Source organism: Abramis brama, assembly GCF_963993115.1.
Source record: "Abramis brama genome assembly, chromosome: 8".
Lineage (NCBI taxonomy): Eukaryota > Metazoa > Chordata > Actinopteri > Cypriniformes > Leuciscidae > Abramis > Abramis brama.
The window spans coordinates 23856198-23875103 of NC_139970.1; the positions used below are offsets into that span (position 1 = coordinate 23856198).

Below are 18906 nucleotides of genomic sequence, written 5' to 3' on the forward strand. Positions count from 1 at the left end.
TTCAGTAAAGTTAGCTTCATTCATTTTCTTCAGAGAAAAGGTATGACGTCATACGTGCGCCTTTTGGGTTTGTAGTCTCTGTAATTACGTATTTTCACAGTCTTATACCTCAACAGTTTTACATCAAACTGTGACTTTCTTGACTTTAAAATGTACCTTTTAAATTGACAAACATCATATGTGTAATTCAGGGCACAATTCAAACGAGATCGAAATATTTGTTGTCTCGCGCCATTGACTACATACAATATTTTTCCGAAGTAAGGTCTCATGGTGGTCAACCAGAAGGGGAGGGACTTAGGCTCTCTATTGGATTGGATTAAACCCGCCAATAGCGCCCCAGGTGGATAAGCCAGTTTGTGATTGGTCCCTGCAAATTTGTAACGGAAGCAGGATAGAAGAATGTACAGGTTTACAGTATGTGATACAAGTTCCATGCCTCGTCATGCCTTTGTTTTATGTTTGATCATGTTTTTGAATTAAAGTTGCACTTGGGTTCTCATATCAACTTGCCTCCAGTGGTAATCGTTACAATTATAGGCTAGAGACAAATGCCCATATTTAATAGAACTTTTGCAAATGGATTAATTAAAGGTATTTTGTAAAGGAATTAATTACATTTCAGCAGGAAATAAAGCATGAACTGCAAATCTTGACCTTTGAGTGTTGTAGTTTGATCTGTCTGTCAAACTCAGTTCCTGGAGGGCCACAGCCCTACAGAGTTTTGGTCCAACCCTGCTTCAACACACACACACCTGCAGTTTTCAAATAAGCCTGAAGGACTTGATTAGCTGATCAGGTGTGTTTAATTAGGGTTGAAGCTAAACTCTGCAGGGCTGTGGCCCTCCAGGAACTGAGTTTGACACCCCTGGATGGGGTCTGTCTAAAATAGGTCAGATTTCAGGCCACGCCCCCAAACGTGAACGCATAACATGATTGGATGGCGAGGCACGTTCTCAAATAACATGAGCGAAAAAGTTAACTCAGAGAGTTTGGTCTGAGTTGCAGTTTTTTTAGGAAATACTACCAAAACCAGACTACTGCTGTCACTTCATAATTTGTTGTTGAATAAGCGCGAGTTATAATAAAACCCTCATAAAAATAACAACTACGATGTCACTTTGCAAAGAGCGATTAGTTCAAGAAGAAAAGCGAGAAACAGTCTTGAGAGAAAGCAATGGGGACACGGGAAAGAAGTCCAGAGCGGTCTGTGGTGTTTGTAATCGGATGTATCGAGACCCGAAAATCCTGCCTTGCTTGCACACTTTCTGCGCGGACTGCGTTCGCCAGCTCGAGCCGTTTTCTGTGCGTCGCGTGAACGGGGAACGACGCTCGCCTGAAGATGACACGCACGGGCACAACTCTGGGTCCACGATCCTGTGTCCTGAGTGCGATTCAGAGGTGAATCTGCCGCCATCGGGTGTGGAAGGGCTGACCACTGATCATCTCGCGCTGGACGATGTTTTCACGGAGACACTGCTAGTGGACAGCAGCGTTTTGTGCGACTTGTGCAGCGACAGTGACGCGGGGAAGCGCTGTGAGGTGTGCTGTGTCAACCTATGCGACTTCTGCAGTCAGGCCCACAGGTCAGTTTATCACGGACTGCGAAGAAATATAAAGTCATTTATTCACCCTCATGTCGTTTCATAAGCCACTTTATTCCTTGAACACAAATGGAGATGTTAAAGGGATAGTTCACCCCCCAAAAATGAAAATAGTCATTATTTGCTCACCCTCATGTTGTTCCAGCCTGTATTTCTTTCTTTAAAATTTTGAGAGCCAAACAAGTTTGGTTATCATTGACTTCCATTGTATGAACAAAAAACACTTCTCAACATTTCTCAAAATATATATAAAGCATTCTAAATGTAATATTGAGTAGCCTACAATCATTATTTTTTAAAATACTTTTTCAAACTGGTGTATTTTGACAGCGTGATATGTCAGTCTACTGTATAATAAATATTACAGAGGTTGTGCTTCCACTTCAGCTATTGAACATGTTGTTATAAAAAAAAAAAAAAAAAAAAAAATATCTGCCCATGCGAATGCCGCCTACTTCTCTATAGTGCGTGTGTGATATATGAGTCGTATGTCTGAATTCTATGGAAGTTTGTTTGTCTGTGGCGGAAACAAGCTTCCATAGAATTCACAGTATTCATAAAACAGTTGGTGAAAATGACCTACTACTTCAGGCAAGAATCTAGAGTGTGCATCTGATGAACATTTTACCATCCCATGAGGCAACGGGGTAGGAGTAACAGACGCAACAGACACTAGTCACATAACAATGAATCAGGATTACATTCAAACTATACAAATGCTATATAATATGTGCTTATTATTCATAGAGTATGATTTCATAACATTTAAAGAGGATGACCAGATTAGACTTTTAGGTTAGGGTCAAAGGTCAAGACCTATGGTTATTCAGATGTAACATTACACCTTGAATGGTCAAAAATGGCTGTCCCAAATATGTGTCCTGTGTGAACACCCCCAAATGCATTCTCTGCTTTGTCATTTAAACAGCCATTGCAAAATGGTGTGTTCAAGTTCTCTTGCGAAGTTTTACACAAATTGGTAAGTCATAATTATGATGCCAGGTGCTTTCAGAACAATATGGTCGGATCAAGATGACGATGCACGTTTTCTACAAAAAAAATAAAGCAAGAACTTTACTTCTACTAAATGATGAAGAATGCAAGAATGTGTTTTTCTTTGTTTTTGTGTAATAAACTGAATCAAACTGAAATTCCTAATATTAATTATTAACAATAATTATACATTTTGTTAATGTTTTCTATTAAAACAACTAAAAAATACTTTGTATTGTAGCACAGAGGTTGTGTAAGTGCTTTTATTCAGCAACCACAAATTGTGACCATGATTAATCATGTTAGATATATTCTATCGTAACTGTTCAACACTACTGTGTTTTGTACATGTATGCAACTTTACTAGTTTTATTGTAAATGAGGAAAAAAATCAATAATTTCATTCTAATTACAAATTTACTGTCAATACAGATGCTTCATTCTTTGATTCTACCATGTTTTCTCTCTGTAATGCCCTGAAACTCTGGGCTTAAAGTCCCAATAAATTCAAAATTAAGTATGTGTTCTGAGTTTGTCACACCACAGAAAAATGTGTTATTAGCCACCCAGCCAAATTTGAATGATAAAAAAAGCCGGCAAGTACATAAAATAAGCTATCAAAATCTTGAAAAAATGAGCAGTAGTCTCTGCTCTCAAACGCTGGGGGCGTGTCCGCTGGCTGCGCTGAAACCACGCCCACTCGCGGGAAAGCTACCGTCGCCACACTCAACTGTCTGTCACCGCTACAGCCGGAATGGATACTCCTAGCAGCTTAATTTGTTTTACAAAGCCATACATGTTCGAGCCTGGACTACCTACTATAATTATAACATAAGCACACAAGGCAACTTACACTCATTGGTGGGCACGCACTGCCGACGATGGCACCAGTTGTCGGCGCGACGGGAGGATGATCGCCGACAACTATCTCGAGGGAGATAGTCAGTTCGGCCCCATTCACCAGTAACGATTATCAGTGAATCCCAGTTGACTCCGACGAAAGTTTATAAAACTAACTATCCCGTGTAAAATGATCACTAGTACAGAGGCGGGTTTTGGCGGTGATCCTCGACTCTCCATCAAGGTGGCTCTTCACAAAATTAATCCACCTCTTGTTGATATGATAGTTTTTCGGAAATTTAAATAAGGACACCGATCTGTTTTGTACGTGATCGCATCCAGGTAATACGCATTTCCGTGACGAAGGCATAGCTAGCTAGCAAACTGTAGGATGTAGTAACTAATAGTACTGACAGTAACTCGCGATCGGCAAACTGATGTGAATGTGCTATATTGTTAGGGGAGGGGCCAGCGTCAGGGGCTCCAGTGCGTCATCAAGTAGGGGCGTGTCCAGGAGCTCAGGGGCTTCAGTGCGTCATCGAGCCCCCGTTTTAGCCCCGCCCAAAAAATCCGGAACACAGCAATGGTGAAAAACTGTTTAACGGTCTAACTCCACAATTCAGTACTTCACAATTCACAGTCTTTGTAATATGATTTAGCAATACATTTCTAACATTTATAATGTGTTTAGAATTTTTTTTTAGAATTGCCTTTACAGGGACTTTAAAGAAAATCCAGGGATTTCCACTCGAAATTACAAATTTGTGGTGGCGTTCATGTGCATTCAACTCATAAATCCGATCTTTCCATCATGACTTGAATGCAAACTAAGTCCTCTAATGTGTATCTTCCCTGCAGGAGACAGAAGAGGACCTCCTCTCACTCTATCCAAAGCCTACAGGAGCTGAAATCCCAGGGTCGTCTCACTAGACCCGTCCTGTGCTCGCTGCATCCTGGTCAGGAGTTACGGCTCTTCTGCGAGCCATGTGACCTCACTGTGTGCCTGGAGTGTGCGGCCACCTTTCACCGTGACCACCACTGCAGCTCTGCCCATGAAGTCATCAGTTGCCATGGAGATCGCATCAGGGATTTGGTCGTCAGGAGCTTGAGGCCTCGTCTTGCTCGTCTGGAGGATTCAATGAGATGCGTGGACGCATCCCAAGAGTCTTTGCGGGCACGGACTGACACGTTGGCGGGTGAGATTCGGGCGTTTGCTCGGAGTTATGCCAACGCTGTGGAGGCACATTGCTGTTCGCTGCTGCGGTCACTGGAGGACTTGAAATTGCAGCGCAGGAACCAACTCCATCTGCAGAAGGCTCAACTGCAGCAAGCCTTGTCTGACGTCCGTGGTGGAGTGGACTTTGCAGAACGCCTGCTCACGTGCGGTTCAGACGCCGAAATCCTCAGTGCCAAAGGAGTTACTATGAGGAGATTGATGAACCTTGTGGAGTCAGGATACGACCCACACCCAACGACGATCGCCCACGATAATGCCAGCAGCATCTGTTTTCTTCCTCAGGAGAGTGCAGGGGAGATTGAGGGGTTTCCTGTGGTTGGAGTTGTACATGCCAAGACTTTGGATCCCAGCAAGTGCACTATCCAGGGAGAAGGTGAGAGTAGGTCTGGGCTACGTTTAACTCCACTTTTAGACATACACTCGCAAACTTCCCTAAGCACTTCCTCTCAGGGGAATCCCCACCACCATTTTGAAATGCGATCAGCTTCGTCAGGTGGACGAGGGAAGTTTATTTAGACAGACCCTTCAGTTTTACTCGTATGTATACTTTAGGCAGATCCACTGACCACAATGCAACACGTCAACAGTAATTTGCTTGGCAGGCTCCATAGCAGATTCCAAGTGATCAAGGGCTTAGGGCAGGGGTGTCAAACTCAGTTCCTGGAGGGCTACAACCCTGCAGAGTTTAGCTTCAACCCTAATTAAACACACCTGATCCAGCTAATCAAGGTCTTCAGGATTACTAGAAACTTCCAGGCAGGTGTTTTTGGAGATGGTTGGAGAAAAACTCTGCAGGACAGTGGCCCTCCAGGACTGGAGTTTGACACATGTGGCTTAGGGCTTTCCATTTAAACACATTGCCAGGGTTCCGCCAGTAGTGGGCACTCGTGCAACGTAAGCAATGACATACACTCACCTAAAGGATTATTAGGAACACCATACTAATACTGTGTTTGACCCCCTTTCGCCTTCAGAACTGCCTTAATTCTACGTGGCATTGATTCAACAAGGTGCTGAAAGCATTCTTTAGAAATGTTGGCCCATATTGATAGGATAGCATCTTGCAGTTGATGGAGATTTGTGGGATGCACATCCAGGGCACGAAGCTCCCGTTCCACCACATCCCAAAGATGCTCTATTGGGTTGAGATCTGGTGACTGTGGGGGCCATTTTAGTACAATGAACTCATTGTCATGTTCAAGAAACCAATTTGAAATGATTCGAGCTTTGTGACATGGTGCATTATCCTGCTGGAAGTAGCCATCAGAGGATGGGTACATGGTGGTCATAAAGGGATGGACATGGTCAGAAACAATGCTCAGGTAGGCCGTGGCATTTAAACGATGCCCAATTAGCAGTAAGGGGCCTAAAGTGTGCTAAGAAAACATCCCCCACACCATTACACCACCACCACCAGCCGGCACAGTGGTAACAAGGCATGATGGATCCATGTTCTCATTCTGTTTACGCCAAATTCTCACTCTACCATATGAATGTCTCAACAGAAATCGAGACTCCTCAGACCAGGCAACATTTTTCCAGTCTTCAACTGTCCAATTTTGGTGAGCTCGTGCAAATTGTAGCCTCTTTTTCCTATTTGTAGTGGAGATGAGTGGTACCTGGTGGGGTCTTCTGCTGTTGTAGCCCATCCGCCTCAAGGTTGTGCGTGTTGTGGCTTCACAAATGCTTTGCTGCATACCTCGGTTGTAACGAGTGGTTATTTCAGTCAAAGTTGCTCTTCTATCAGCTTGAATCAGTCGGCCCATTCTTCTCTGGCCTCTAACATCAACAAGGCATTTTCGCCCACAGGACTGCCGCATACTGGATGTTTTTCCCTTTTCACACCATTCTTTGTAAACCCTAGAAATGGTTGTGCGTGAAAATCCCAGTAACTGAGCAGATTGTGAAATACTCAGACCGGCCCGTCTGGCACCAACAACCATGCCACGCTCAAAATTGATTATTAAATCACCTTTAAATCAATTGAATTAAATCACCTTTCTTTCCCATTCTGACATTCAGTTTGGAGTTCAGGAGATTGTCTTGACCAGGACCACACCCCTAAATGCATTGAACTGCCATGTGATTGGTTGATTAGATAATTGCATTAATGAGAAATTGAACAGGTGTTCCTAATAATCCTTTAGGTGAGTGTACATCCGAGTGAACGAGACAGAGAGAAGTTAGTGGGGGAAGGGCATAAAAAAGTTGGCTTAAACGCAGCCCTGGTGTGGAGAGACAAAAGTGCTCGTCGCTGGAATCATATCGCATGGTTAGGATATAGTTTAAGAGATTTAGAACCACTGACATAGAGGAAGACCTCAGCCTTAAAGGAATAGTTCACCTGTTAATGAAATTTCCACCTGGAAATTGTCAGTTGTTAATGTTTTCCCAAACTTTAGGACTTTCTTTACTCAAAGAAGCACCAGAGAAATGTTGCACTGTTCTGATCGCTCTTTCCATGCAATTGGAATTCCATACAAGGTATGAGAACTGATACTTTCAAGCTTCAGAAATGACACACAAGCACCACACCATTAAAGTACATTAAAACCATAAAAACCATATGAAAGTGTAATGAACTGATTGAAAATAAAATTTAACTTCTGCAACTAGATTATAGTCAGTAGGTAGGTTGAACGGGTAAGTCTGATTTATGAAAACATATTTTTAGATTTTGTGAACTGGATCAGCTGATTTATTGAAAAGTCATTGAAAAGTCATTCACAAATCAGATGTGGCTAAGGAGATCTAGGGAAGATGTCAAGATTTCCATTTAATAATGATTGAAATTTTGGTATTTTTCTCACACAAGCTATCATTTGGCTTTAAACGACTTAAATATAAAATGGACCACTTTTATTATGTTTTTTTTTTTTTTTTTTCATTTTGGAGCTTGACAATGCCATTTCCTTTTAACTTTCATTATATTATTATTATTATTATTCATTAAATATTTTTCAAAAATGTATGTTCCACAGAAGAGTGTCATAAAGGTTTGAAATGAAATGAGGGTGAGTAAATAAATGACAGAATTTAAATATTTTCGTTAACTGCTTCTTTTAAAGTGAAATCTGATATAAAACTGTAAGTACTTTTATGAGCTCCTCTCCCCCTGAATTGGGTCATCAGTCCGTTTTGAATCATGAATGACGTTACTCATGAAACTGTGGTAACATGCTGTAGTAGAGTTTGGTTTCGTGACTTTACTGTGGAATCTTAAGCTCTTTGTCAAACACATGACGGTTCAGTGCACATTCCTCAGAAGCCATAGTTCAGATGAAATTTGTCTAACAAGATCTGAAGTCTGAAAGAGAGACTTAAGATCCACATTTGTTCCACACACAGATATACATACACAAGTGCACACAACAAAAGGCCTAGGGCATGACACTGGGATAAATAGCAGACAACATTCCTGGATACTATGACAACAACTCAACCTTTTTATGAACTGGTCTGGTCTGGTGCTCCTAGAGTGTAAATGGGTCACTTATCCAGCTCTGTCCCAGCATGCCACATGCAGGTTCACCTCAGGAGGATAATATACTGCTGCTTGCCTGTATTTTGATATTGATATTTATCACAATATTCATTTACCATTAATGGGAAAGGAAATGCTTTCCACATATTTGTTAGAACTTGAGAAAGAAAACGTGTTTGTTCACAATTAAAGAGTAGCTAGTAGCTACCTTTTAATTTAGGGCCCCATAAATCCATTTTATTTTCCCCTAAATTCAGTTATTTATTTTAACTATGATTTAATACTAATTTATATCAACTTCAACAATTAAACGAAGGTTTTAAAATGTAATAAAATGAAAATATAACAATTCATTTATAACAAAATATTGCATTATTTTTGACAAATAAGATTCTGCACAACAACTGTATAAATTTAAAATGGATGAATAAATATCTTGGGTTTTATGATATTCCTTAGAAATACTTGTATTATTATTATTACTTTGAGAAGTACATTTAAGTATGCAGTAGTGATAGCCCATATTTCTGTGATAATTTCTTGAAGTTAAACCGAACTTTTATTTTGACGGTTTGTTGCGAAGATCTTTCAGTTTCAGTGTGTATTTGACCATAGTAGTTTTTTTTTTTTTTTTTTAATGAAACGGTGAAAAGCACGAAACCGCACCGTTCATTCACACAGCGACACGCAGAAAGAAAAAAAAACATTATAAATCTAATTCAGTTGTTTTCTAAAAGTTTTAGAGTTGTCTTTCCTAAAGTTGGGATGGAATGAAAATGTTCCCAATATATTTTCTAAATTAATCTTTTTTTTTTTTTTTGACCTCGTAATTCTTAATCAAAATATCATAACTGTGATCTTCTGATGAAATTACAGACTTATCCTATAATTTATATGGCTTAAATCTCCACCCCTTTCCTCGCAATCGACTGCAACCTCGCATTCAGATCTGCCTTCGTCCAATTAACAGCCAGTTTTTTTTTTTTTTTTTGGAGAATTTGTTTCACTCAGATGTACGTCACTGCTTCCATTGAATAGCCTGTGTCCACTCACATGTGTCTGTCCTTGTGTGTGAATAACTCCCAGGTGTGGAGCGAGGTCGTGAAGGCCAGCGGGACGAGTTCACTCTGGTTTGCAGGGACTCCTCTGGAGAGCAGATGGGCCGCGGTGGAGACCGTGTGCTGGTCAGCATAGTGCACAAGGACAAGAAGGACTGGTGAGTACACAGAAAATTAAGACCACCACATTTTTAAAAATGTGACAGTAGAGTCACTAAAGTCTTTACGGCTGAATCATATTTGCCAATGCTTACAGATTCTACTCATAACTATCAATGCAAATGCCATTTTATCAAATGGGAAAAATCTTAAATATTTTTTTTTCTGAGATTCAGCTTGTTCATGAATAAATTAATGTTTAGGTTTTTTTTGCTTCATAATATTTCAGTTTTTATTACTTGATATTTAGGCCTAAATTAATGTATTTAAATGGCATATAATGTTTTCAAACATTTGGATTACATAGGATCAACTTTCAGTAATAAACTTAATGTGATGCATATTTGTCAGTCATGCATAAAGGAAACAAGAATGAGATTTCTGTAATAGTAATAATAAACTGAATGTGTTTTAAATTCACAATATAAAGCTTGCAGGCAAATAAAGGATAAAATAAGAAATTTGAGTTAAAATACTGCACATTATCAGCATCTGAGATCAAACCGTTGCATTATTTAGTGTAAGAAATGACAGACTGCCTCGACCCAAATTCCACTCCAAGATACGTGGTTGAACGCGCTCATTTCCAAAAATGGCTTAATTATCATATAGAAGTAGAACAAAGTCAACAGTTTCATTACGATTTGAGTGGATAAAATCCTGAGCAAATGTAGAATCCATTCAATTGTAGAATTGGGAGCAAGTGAGAGGACTCCGACAATAAAGTTCATTTACATTAGGGGTGGTAAACTGTAACAGGATTTGAGTTTAGGATGTTTGGGGTTCATTCTGACAGACTGTCACTGCTACACTGCAATAAAAGTTCTTCATTAATTTCTTCAATGTCCTCATCATTTTTTTTCTCACCTCAGACTGTGACTCCTCTTTTTCCTCTCTGTGGCATTACAGCTCTGTGGAGGTGTCTGTGGTGGATAACAGTGATGGCTCCTATGGTGTGTCCTACACCCCTGCTGAAGCAGGTCTTTACTCTGTGTGGGTCTGTGTTAAAGCACAGCACGTCCAGGTAAGTGTGTAGTTAAACCAAAACACGTGTCTAATAATAACAACAACATTTATTGGCCAGTTTGAAGGAATATCAGTGATGCCGGGACTGACATTCCAACAATCTGTGTTTTCCAGGGATCACCTTTCGTGCTAAATGTGAAGAGGAAGTTCAGACATCACCGTGGCGTATTCCATTGCTGTTCCTTCTGCTCTAGTGGGGGCGCTAAAGAGGCACGCTGTGGCTGCACAGGGACCATGCCAGGTACTGTAGCACAAAAAATGTTTTTAATATAATATTTATTTAATCACATTAAAGGGAGTGTGTGTGTGTGTGTGTGTGTGTGTGTGTGTGTGTGTGTGCGTGTGTGCGCACTTAGGAGGGTTTCAGGGTTGTGGACATGGTCATAAAGGACACCCCGGTAAGCCCCACTGGTCATGTTGTGGAAGCGTAGTGGAGGCTTCAGAGTGTATTCTACATAACCTGGGCAGCGTTTCTCCTCGTGGACATCTCCGGACTGTGGAGCTCTGAGACAACCAGCAAATTTGTACCATAAACCATTAACCAGTCAACATATAAAGCACAAATTCACATTGTGCCTTTCGTGTTGCCTTTATTCATACAGTGTAATTCTCATTATTTTGAAAGATTAAACTTTTTAGGGTGTCCATAATTTGGGTGTTGATTTTTCTTTCCAGCAGTGCCAATATTTATTGTGCCCCTTAATCATGGCAGATAAACAGCAACTTAAATTGTGTCTGTTCTGTTTTTCAAAGTGTCAACACTAATACTTTTGTATCAGTATTATAAATATTTAAGTGTATATTATTATTATTATTAAGTATAACACTTAAGTATAACTAGTGTTATATTTACATATTCAGAACTACTGTATTTAGGGCCCGAGCACCGATGGTGAGAGGACCCTCTTGGAATTGCTCCAGTTTTTTTTGTGTGTGTGTTCACTGTAAATATTTTTTTATCCGTAATTTGATCATAATTAGCATTTGACAAAAACATTTTAGAAATGTCTGTGGATATTTTTGTTAATGTCTGTGGTATTGTTTTATGCTCTTTTTTTTAATCATAATCATCATGTTTCCTTTGAATAATACCCTTTTATATAGACATAATGTGGTTTGTATTATTTTAATGGTTTATTTTTATACATGTGCATGACTTGATTTCAAAGACTGCGTTTATTATATGCATCCCATTACATTTTAGCTGCCTTTGTATATGCTGTAGTGGTACCTCGGATTAAACAACTCTTACCTCTCCACTCTCAGATTGTGAGTATGTTTGTTTGTGCTAATGTGATCTGTTTTGCATAGTGTATATTCTGTGTAGTGAGGTCTATAAAACGCGTGTCTTGACAAATAAAAAGGTCTTTATTACTTAAATACCTACTTTAGTTCTCACCACCATGTGGTTTACCTTGCTTATTGAGCAAAATATAATTTGAATCAATGCAGTTATTTGGTTTGCCATTTTCATTTATGCTGATTTTGAGCACAGACTTTGAGAAAAGGATTAAAACTGAACACATCAACACAATTAAACTCAGTGGATCTGTTAAACAACATACTGGATTGCTCTTTCTAACGCTAGATGGCAGCTGTGCTTTGTGAGGAAATCTCTCTCTCTCTCTCTCTCTCTCTCTCTCTCTCTCTCTCTCTCTCTCTCTCTCTCTCTCTCTCTCTCTCTCTCTCTCTCTCTCTCTCTCTCTCTCTCTCTCTCTCTCTCTCTCTCTCTCTCTCTCTCTCTCTCTCTCTCTCTCTCTCTCTCTCTCTCTCTCTCTCTCTCTCTCTCTTTAAAGCAACACTAACCATTATTGAAATACATAATCTATAAATGTCATTCTTGTAATGTTTCATTTCTACATTATGCCGTTTACATTTTAAGTGTCAATGTGACCACACAATATAAAAAAAATGTTTTTACAATTATATTACAAAATATATACATTTATAAAATGTATACATTACATAATATTTATTCACTTTGAAAAAAGGAGACTGTGAAAGATATCAGTCAATGACCTCTAATATTTCTTCCCAGTATGCCATGCACACACAAAGCAGTGGATTAAAGTAGCAATCAATCTGATTCAGAAGGACAACATGCATGCTTTGAACCCTCGGTTTTCTCTTTGAAATCTCTGAGCTCACACAGTCAAGGACACGAGTAGTTCTGTAAGCCTGCAAACACTCTTTTATCACAACTGTACAATGTAATATTTGGATTTATCTATTCTAATGATGGATTTTCATAAGAAGTGGTCTTTTCATCTTAATACCCCATCATTAATACCCCTAGGTTATATATATATATATATATATATATATGTAGACACACACATATGGTCACCCTAAGTTTGCGTAACCCTACCCCTTTCCTATTTATATAACAGGAAAAAGGGTAGGGTTACCTTTTTTAAACGCATACATGTAAACTAGGGGTATTAATAAAGAAAACTATATTATTTTCCCTTTCCTTTCCCTATTCCTAAAAGATGAAACAAATCTAGGATGTTGATCCACATGTCCTAGTTGGAAAAATCATGGTCACCCACACATAATCTCAATTATCATTTAGAATTTTTTTTTTTTGGATTGACAGATATAGAAGTAGTGTTATATCTAATTTGCATTTCAGAGAAGAATCTCATTTGTGGCCCACTAGGGCATTCTAGGGGGCTAAAGTAACTATGCATTAATCTACATGCATAGGGTTTGACAGCACACATCACAGATTCAAGCCTCTTTGGGGGGGGGAGGGTCTGTTACTCTGATGCCATGACCTGGATAGAATCTAAATGGCTGTTGGATGGAAAAATGTTGAAGAAGAGAAGCAGCAAAGTGTGTCATTATATCTTTATGTAGGTGAAGAACATGGTCAAATTATTTGGCTGGTGCAGGCATAGTATATGCCAATGTATCAAGCAAATTAAGTTAGGAATATATATGACCAGTCAAAGATGAATGTTGTTGATCATTTCCTTATAAGGTCACATTTTAAGGTCTGTTAGATGGTAAGCAAAATACCAGTTCTTGTTATCAACATGTTGGCTGCAGGAATAAAGAAGAAAGAGTGTTTTTCACAGGGTCCAAATCTTATGGCAAGGCAACTGGGTCAGAGTATCTCTGAAACGGCATGGTTTGTCGGTTGCTCCTGGTCAGAAGTGGTGAGAATTTACCAACAGTGGTCCAAGGATTGACAAACCACAATAATTTAAGGCAATAGGGTGTTGGGCGCCCAAGGCTCATCGATGCACGAGGGCAACAAAGGCTATCCTGTCTGGTTTGAGCCACAGAAGGTCTACTGAGGCACAAGTCACAGAAAATTTTAATGATGGTTATGAGAGGAATGTGTGACAACATACAGTGCATCACACTCTGCTGTGCAGTCGCAGACCAATCAGAGTGCCTATGATGACCCCTGCTGGGAAACTCTGGGTCCAGCCATGTGGGCATAAATTTGACACGTGCCCCCTACCTAAACATTGTTGCAGACCAGGTCTACACCCTTCATGACAGTGGTGTTCCCTGGTGGAATTGGCCTCTTTCAGCAGGATAATGTACCCTGCCACACTGCACATTGTTCAGGAATGGTTTGAGGAACATGATGAAGAGTTCAAGGTGTTGTCCTGGCCTCCAAATTCCCCAGATCTCAATCCATTTGAGCATCTGTGGGATGTGCTGGACCAAGTTCAATCCACGGCATCTCCACCTTGCAACCTACAGGACTTGAAGGATCTGCTGCTAACATCTTGGTCCCAGAGACACATTCAGGGCTATTGTAGGGTCTGGGTCAGTGGATCGTCGCTGTTTTGGACCAACATCACATTAGGTAGTCATAATCTTTTGGTTCATCATTGTAGCCTATATACAGTATCACTAGTTGTATAATAATATGGCTGCTATGTCATCCAGAAGATGTCATTAATGACATGCATCATTAAACTCGTTGCCTGTTTTCCAGAGACCTCGTATTCCTCGGTGTGCACTTTTTCTGTGAACGCCTTTACGTAATCCTCATGGGCTCGAGAGCTGCACGCTATCATATCTGTTGATATTGGATGCACTCATTCATTCAGCTGCCTCCTCTTCTCATTGCATTTGTCATCTCTCTGTCTAAAACACATTGTCTTGTTTGGCAGTGTTTACCTCTACGAGCTCCTCTCTGTCTACACTTCATTTATCATTCACACTTGAGGTCTAACGCACATTCTCTTGCTCTTGTTATTTTTCCTCCACATGCCCTTTTGTAAATTGTTCTGTCTGATGTACACACTCTGCTTTTACCGTATTCATTAGTATGTGACTACAGTCTGTCTCAGATCTCTAATCTCCCATCAATCCCTCGCAAGGTGAGAACTCTTCCTCAACTGTCAGCATCATGTCATGTCACAGCGCCGAGACCAGATTGTTGTGACAAAGCTTGACAACCCGGGCTAAAAGCTTCTTTTTCACATGCACCCAGAAAAGCACTGAAGGGAAGAATAACTTGCCAGAGAGTTTTGAATCCGGGACTGTGTTGCGACTGAATTATTCAGTTGGATTAGTTAACATTAGCAGTTTGTCAATAATTCATTCACCAGGAGAAATGTGGTTTCCAGGACAACTTGCATAACATAGTGTTTAGTCCCCTTTGGGCATCTTATATATTTTTAGTAACAGAGCTATATGCTCACTTGCAAAATTAAAGAGATGGGAGTTTAAAAAAAAAAAAAAAACTTATGAAGGGGACATGAAGCATATGTAATACATTACTAGTTGATCATGTTTAAGATTATAGACTATAAAATGAATCCATGTGTTAAGGCAGCATTGTCTTTTACTAACTGTATAAGATCAGAACTAAGGTACAGCTGTGGTCAAATGTTTGCAAATAAATAAAATAAAATGTGAGCAAGTCAGCTATAAAAAGGAATACTTAATACATTTATGTACCTCACACCCAATTTAGCGCATCATTTGTATGATAATACAGTAACAATGTTCTTAGCTATCAAAATTATTTTGGCAAAGAACTGGCAAAGAACAGTATGACTTGTGGAAGGGCTCTTCATTAAGGAATTCAGGTGTTCACTTTCATTTGGAACACAAATGGCGTCCCCTTCCTGAAGTGCCCTTCAAGGGCGTAAAAACACCGTTTGGACTTTCGCCCAGAATCTCTCTGGAAGAAGTAGGTCATCCGGGTACTTTTCGCATACTGTTTTATGAATACTATGAATACTACTCGGTTAATATGTTTTTCGAACACTATAGAGGTATGCATATTCGGACTCTGTGATTGATTTATTCAGGAACTGGGCCATCTTTATGAGTGAGTCACTGAATCATTCACTCTATGTATAATTTCAGTCAAAGGCAAACAGTTTAAGTATTTCACCTGAACCTAATTGTTTTATTTGGTTTTATATGACTCGGATGTGATTATATTGTTTAGTGTAACAGTTAGACTATTGTTTCATTATTAGTTTAACCTAGATATGGGTACTTCTTTTACGGAGATGGTTTTTGCCCCCACTCACTTCCTATTTTCTTTAGCATTATGAGGCAGTGCTGTGTCGCCTCATTAACTGGAATGTCAGACACAGTCACCCTTATCTACATTTATTGGTGACAGGATATGCAATTGACAGCCGCTTTGGTCCTGCAAAGCCAATCAACTCGCCCTTGCCTGGACTTCTCAAGGTTGAAGCTGTATCCCATTCATTTGCTTGCTGAGTTTAAACTGTCATCGTTCACCATTCCTCACTTCAAAGTCTCAGAACACATCCTGACTCATTATGCAGGCCCACTGGAGGATGGTCTCAGTCTCACCTCTGCTCTTAAAGTAATAGATAAACCTTTCAATCATCCGTTTCCTCTGCTTTTCCCTGTCTCTTTGTCCTCTTTTTGCCTTCACAGAGGTTTGAGGTGAATTATTTTCTCTTAATCCAGTATTTTTTTGTTCTGGTCTGAGGTTTAAGGTGATTCTACTTTTGGCCAGTGATCTGTGTCGTACTCTCACAGAAAACTGAGAAACTCAGCAGAGCGAAACTCCTTCTTTCTGACAGTGACATCTGTCATTTGACACTGTGTGCCTCTTGAACTGACTGACAGCAGATCTAGTCCCTTGGCCACTGCCTTCTTAAATATGACTCACACATGATTTTTTTTTTCAGTGTCAGCACTGACACTTGCTGTGGGTTAGTCTGGTATATCATCCTTAAATCAAGAGAAAATAACTACACTTATGGCAGCCCAAGGACTAAGTCACAGGCTGATCTAAATGGCCTCATTTCTCTGCTGCTCAGCAGAATGTGAACATGTCCTTTGATGGATCCATGATGTATAAGGGCGCAAACTATTTTATATTCAACCCCAAGACTGCGTCCTCTAAAATAAGTCCTCTAAACATATACTTGATTATATGTAAATCATTCTTAGGATTGTGTTATCTAAAGTTTAACATATATTTAATTAAATGTAAAACAATCGATTGCGCAATCTAAAGTTTAACATATATTTGATTATATGGAAATCATTTATAAGAATGTATCATCTAAAGTTTAACATATCTTTGATTAAATGAAAATCATTTCTAAGATTGCGTAATCTAATTTTAACATATATTTGATTATATGGAAATCATTCCTAAGATTGCACCACCAAAATTTTACATGTATTTAATAATAGGCTATTTAGATCATTTCCACAAAGACATTTTTTACATATAATATAAGCAGAGGTGACAGTAAGGACATTTACCTGAGTACTGTACTTAAGTACACCTTTTGAGTATCTGTACTTTACTTGAGTATTATTTTTTTTGGAAACTTTTTACTTTTTACATTTTACTTACTTCATTACATTTGAAAGACAAATATTGTACTTTTTACTCAACTACAATTCTGTCAAGGCCTGAGTAGAAAGTAATAACGTCAGTCAGGGGATGATTTTGGTTGCAGGGGTTGCATTTTGGTTGGAAATGAAAGTCGGGTTGATGTCAGAACCTGACGCTCGATTCTGAGATCAACCTGATTTTCATTTTCAACATTGGGTTTGGTGGTCTTCTAAGTGCTAATTTTGTCATTGTTTTAGAGCACACTAGCTTATAGATAACAGGCTAACATATTCATACTAAAAGCCAAAAAACTTTAAATAGGGCACTATTTAAGGGGACAACCATTTGGGTGTCCGAAACCATTGTGGACGTTATTGAGTGCACTTGTTCAGTCTCACAGTCAATCCCACTACTGGAACTGCATGTGTTCTAGAAATAAATTTGATATTTCTAGAAATTATATATTTGATATTGATATGAGGGTAGGTATGCAGGCATCGATTCAGAGGTATTGTAAGTATTACAAACAAAAATGCAACAATAATAAAACAATGCATTGACATTTACTTTTTACTTTTGATACTTAAGTACTTAAAGGGTTAGTTCACCCAAAAATGAAAATTCTGTCAGTAATTACTCACCCTCATGTTGTTCCAACCCTGTAAGACCTTCGTTCATCTTCGGAACACAAATTAAGATATTTTTGATTAAATCTGAGAGCTGGATCACTCCTCCAAAGGCTTCTAAGACATTATAACTTGCTGGCCCAGAAAATGTATTAAAGACATCGTTAATATAGTCCAAGTGACTACAGTGGCTCAATCTTAAGTTTATAAAGCGACGAGAATACGACTTTATTCCACTATTCATTTCCTTCTCTCTGGACCTCGAGTTTTTCACGTAGTGTTTTAGTGCAGCGCTTCTGTGTTGTACGTCACGCATCACACACATGACCAGCGTCGGCCAATACATACAACCGGCGTAGCGTCATAGAACGTCTCTGAAAAGGTTCACGCCCACTTTTAGGGGAAAACAAACCGGCGAGCGCCATACACAGTATCGGATTGAGGACGTGTACTAACCCTTACAAACATGTAATTTGTATTTAAACTTTTTTTTTTCACACCCTATTATGTATTTGTATTTAATTAAATTTTTCCACACAGTATTTTGTATTTTTATTTTATTTTAAATACATTTCCATGTATTTATGCCCATCTCTGCCTGCCATCATCATCAATATCTTGCTGTTATGGAAATATCATGAATTACCGATGATGCTATCGAAAGCTAAATCAGGCTAGTTGTATGGCTGGACAGAAAAGTGCACTCAGTAGCTACTCTAAATATAAAGACATAATATTATACATTTAAAGATGTTTACTTCTTAAAACCGAAGTAAAATCATTCACTGGCTACCTGGTGACTCGATGAGGTACGAGTAAATGTCCGGGTAAGACCACTGGGTGGGGTTGTTAGACCAATTTGACGCTGGTAGGGTCATGGTTTTAAGTTGCCCAAATTAAGTTTATAAATGTATCGTTCACGCTCTATGGAAGGCAGGGTGGACATATAATTACTCGACATATTTCATCTAAGTGATTTCTGAAGTTATACACGTCTGCCGGCTGTGTACGGACGTTGTTTTGTGCCGCTATTTTGTATTGAAGTCTATGGGAAGTCTGGTTTGT

General features: G+C 39.2%; 1 protein-coding gene across 1 annotated transcript; it reads left to right on the forward strand.

Moving 5' to 3' along the window:
- The first annotated feature begins 976 nt into the window (after positions 1-976).
- On the forward strand, positions 977-11660 carry trim45 (tripartite motif containing 45). The gene is made up of 6 exons (XM_084122950.1): positions 977-1586; positions 4296-5047; positions 9245-9374; positions 10285-10399; positions 10516-10642; positions 10758-11660. The coding sequence occupies exons 1-6, from the start codon at positions 1114-1116 to the stop codon at positions 10907-10909; spliced, it is 1749 nt and encodes a 582-aa protein (XP_083979076.1). The 5' UTR covers positions 977-1113; the 3' UTR covers positions 10910-11660.
- Positions 11661-18906: the final 7246 nt, after the last annotated feature.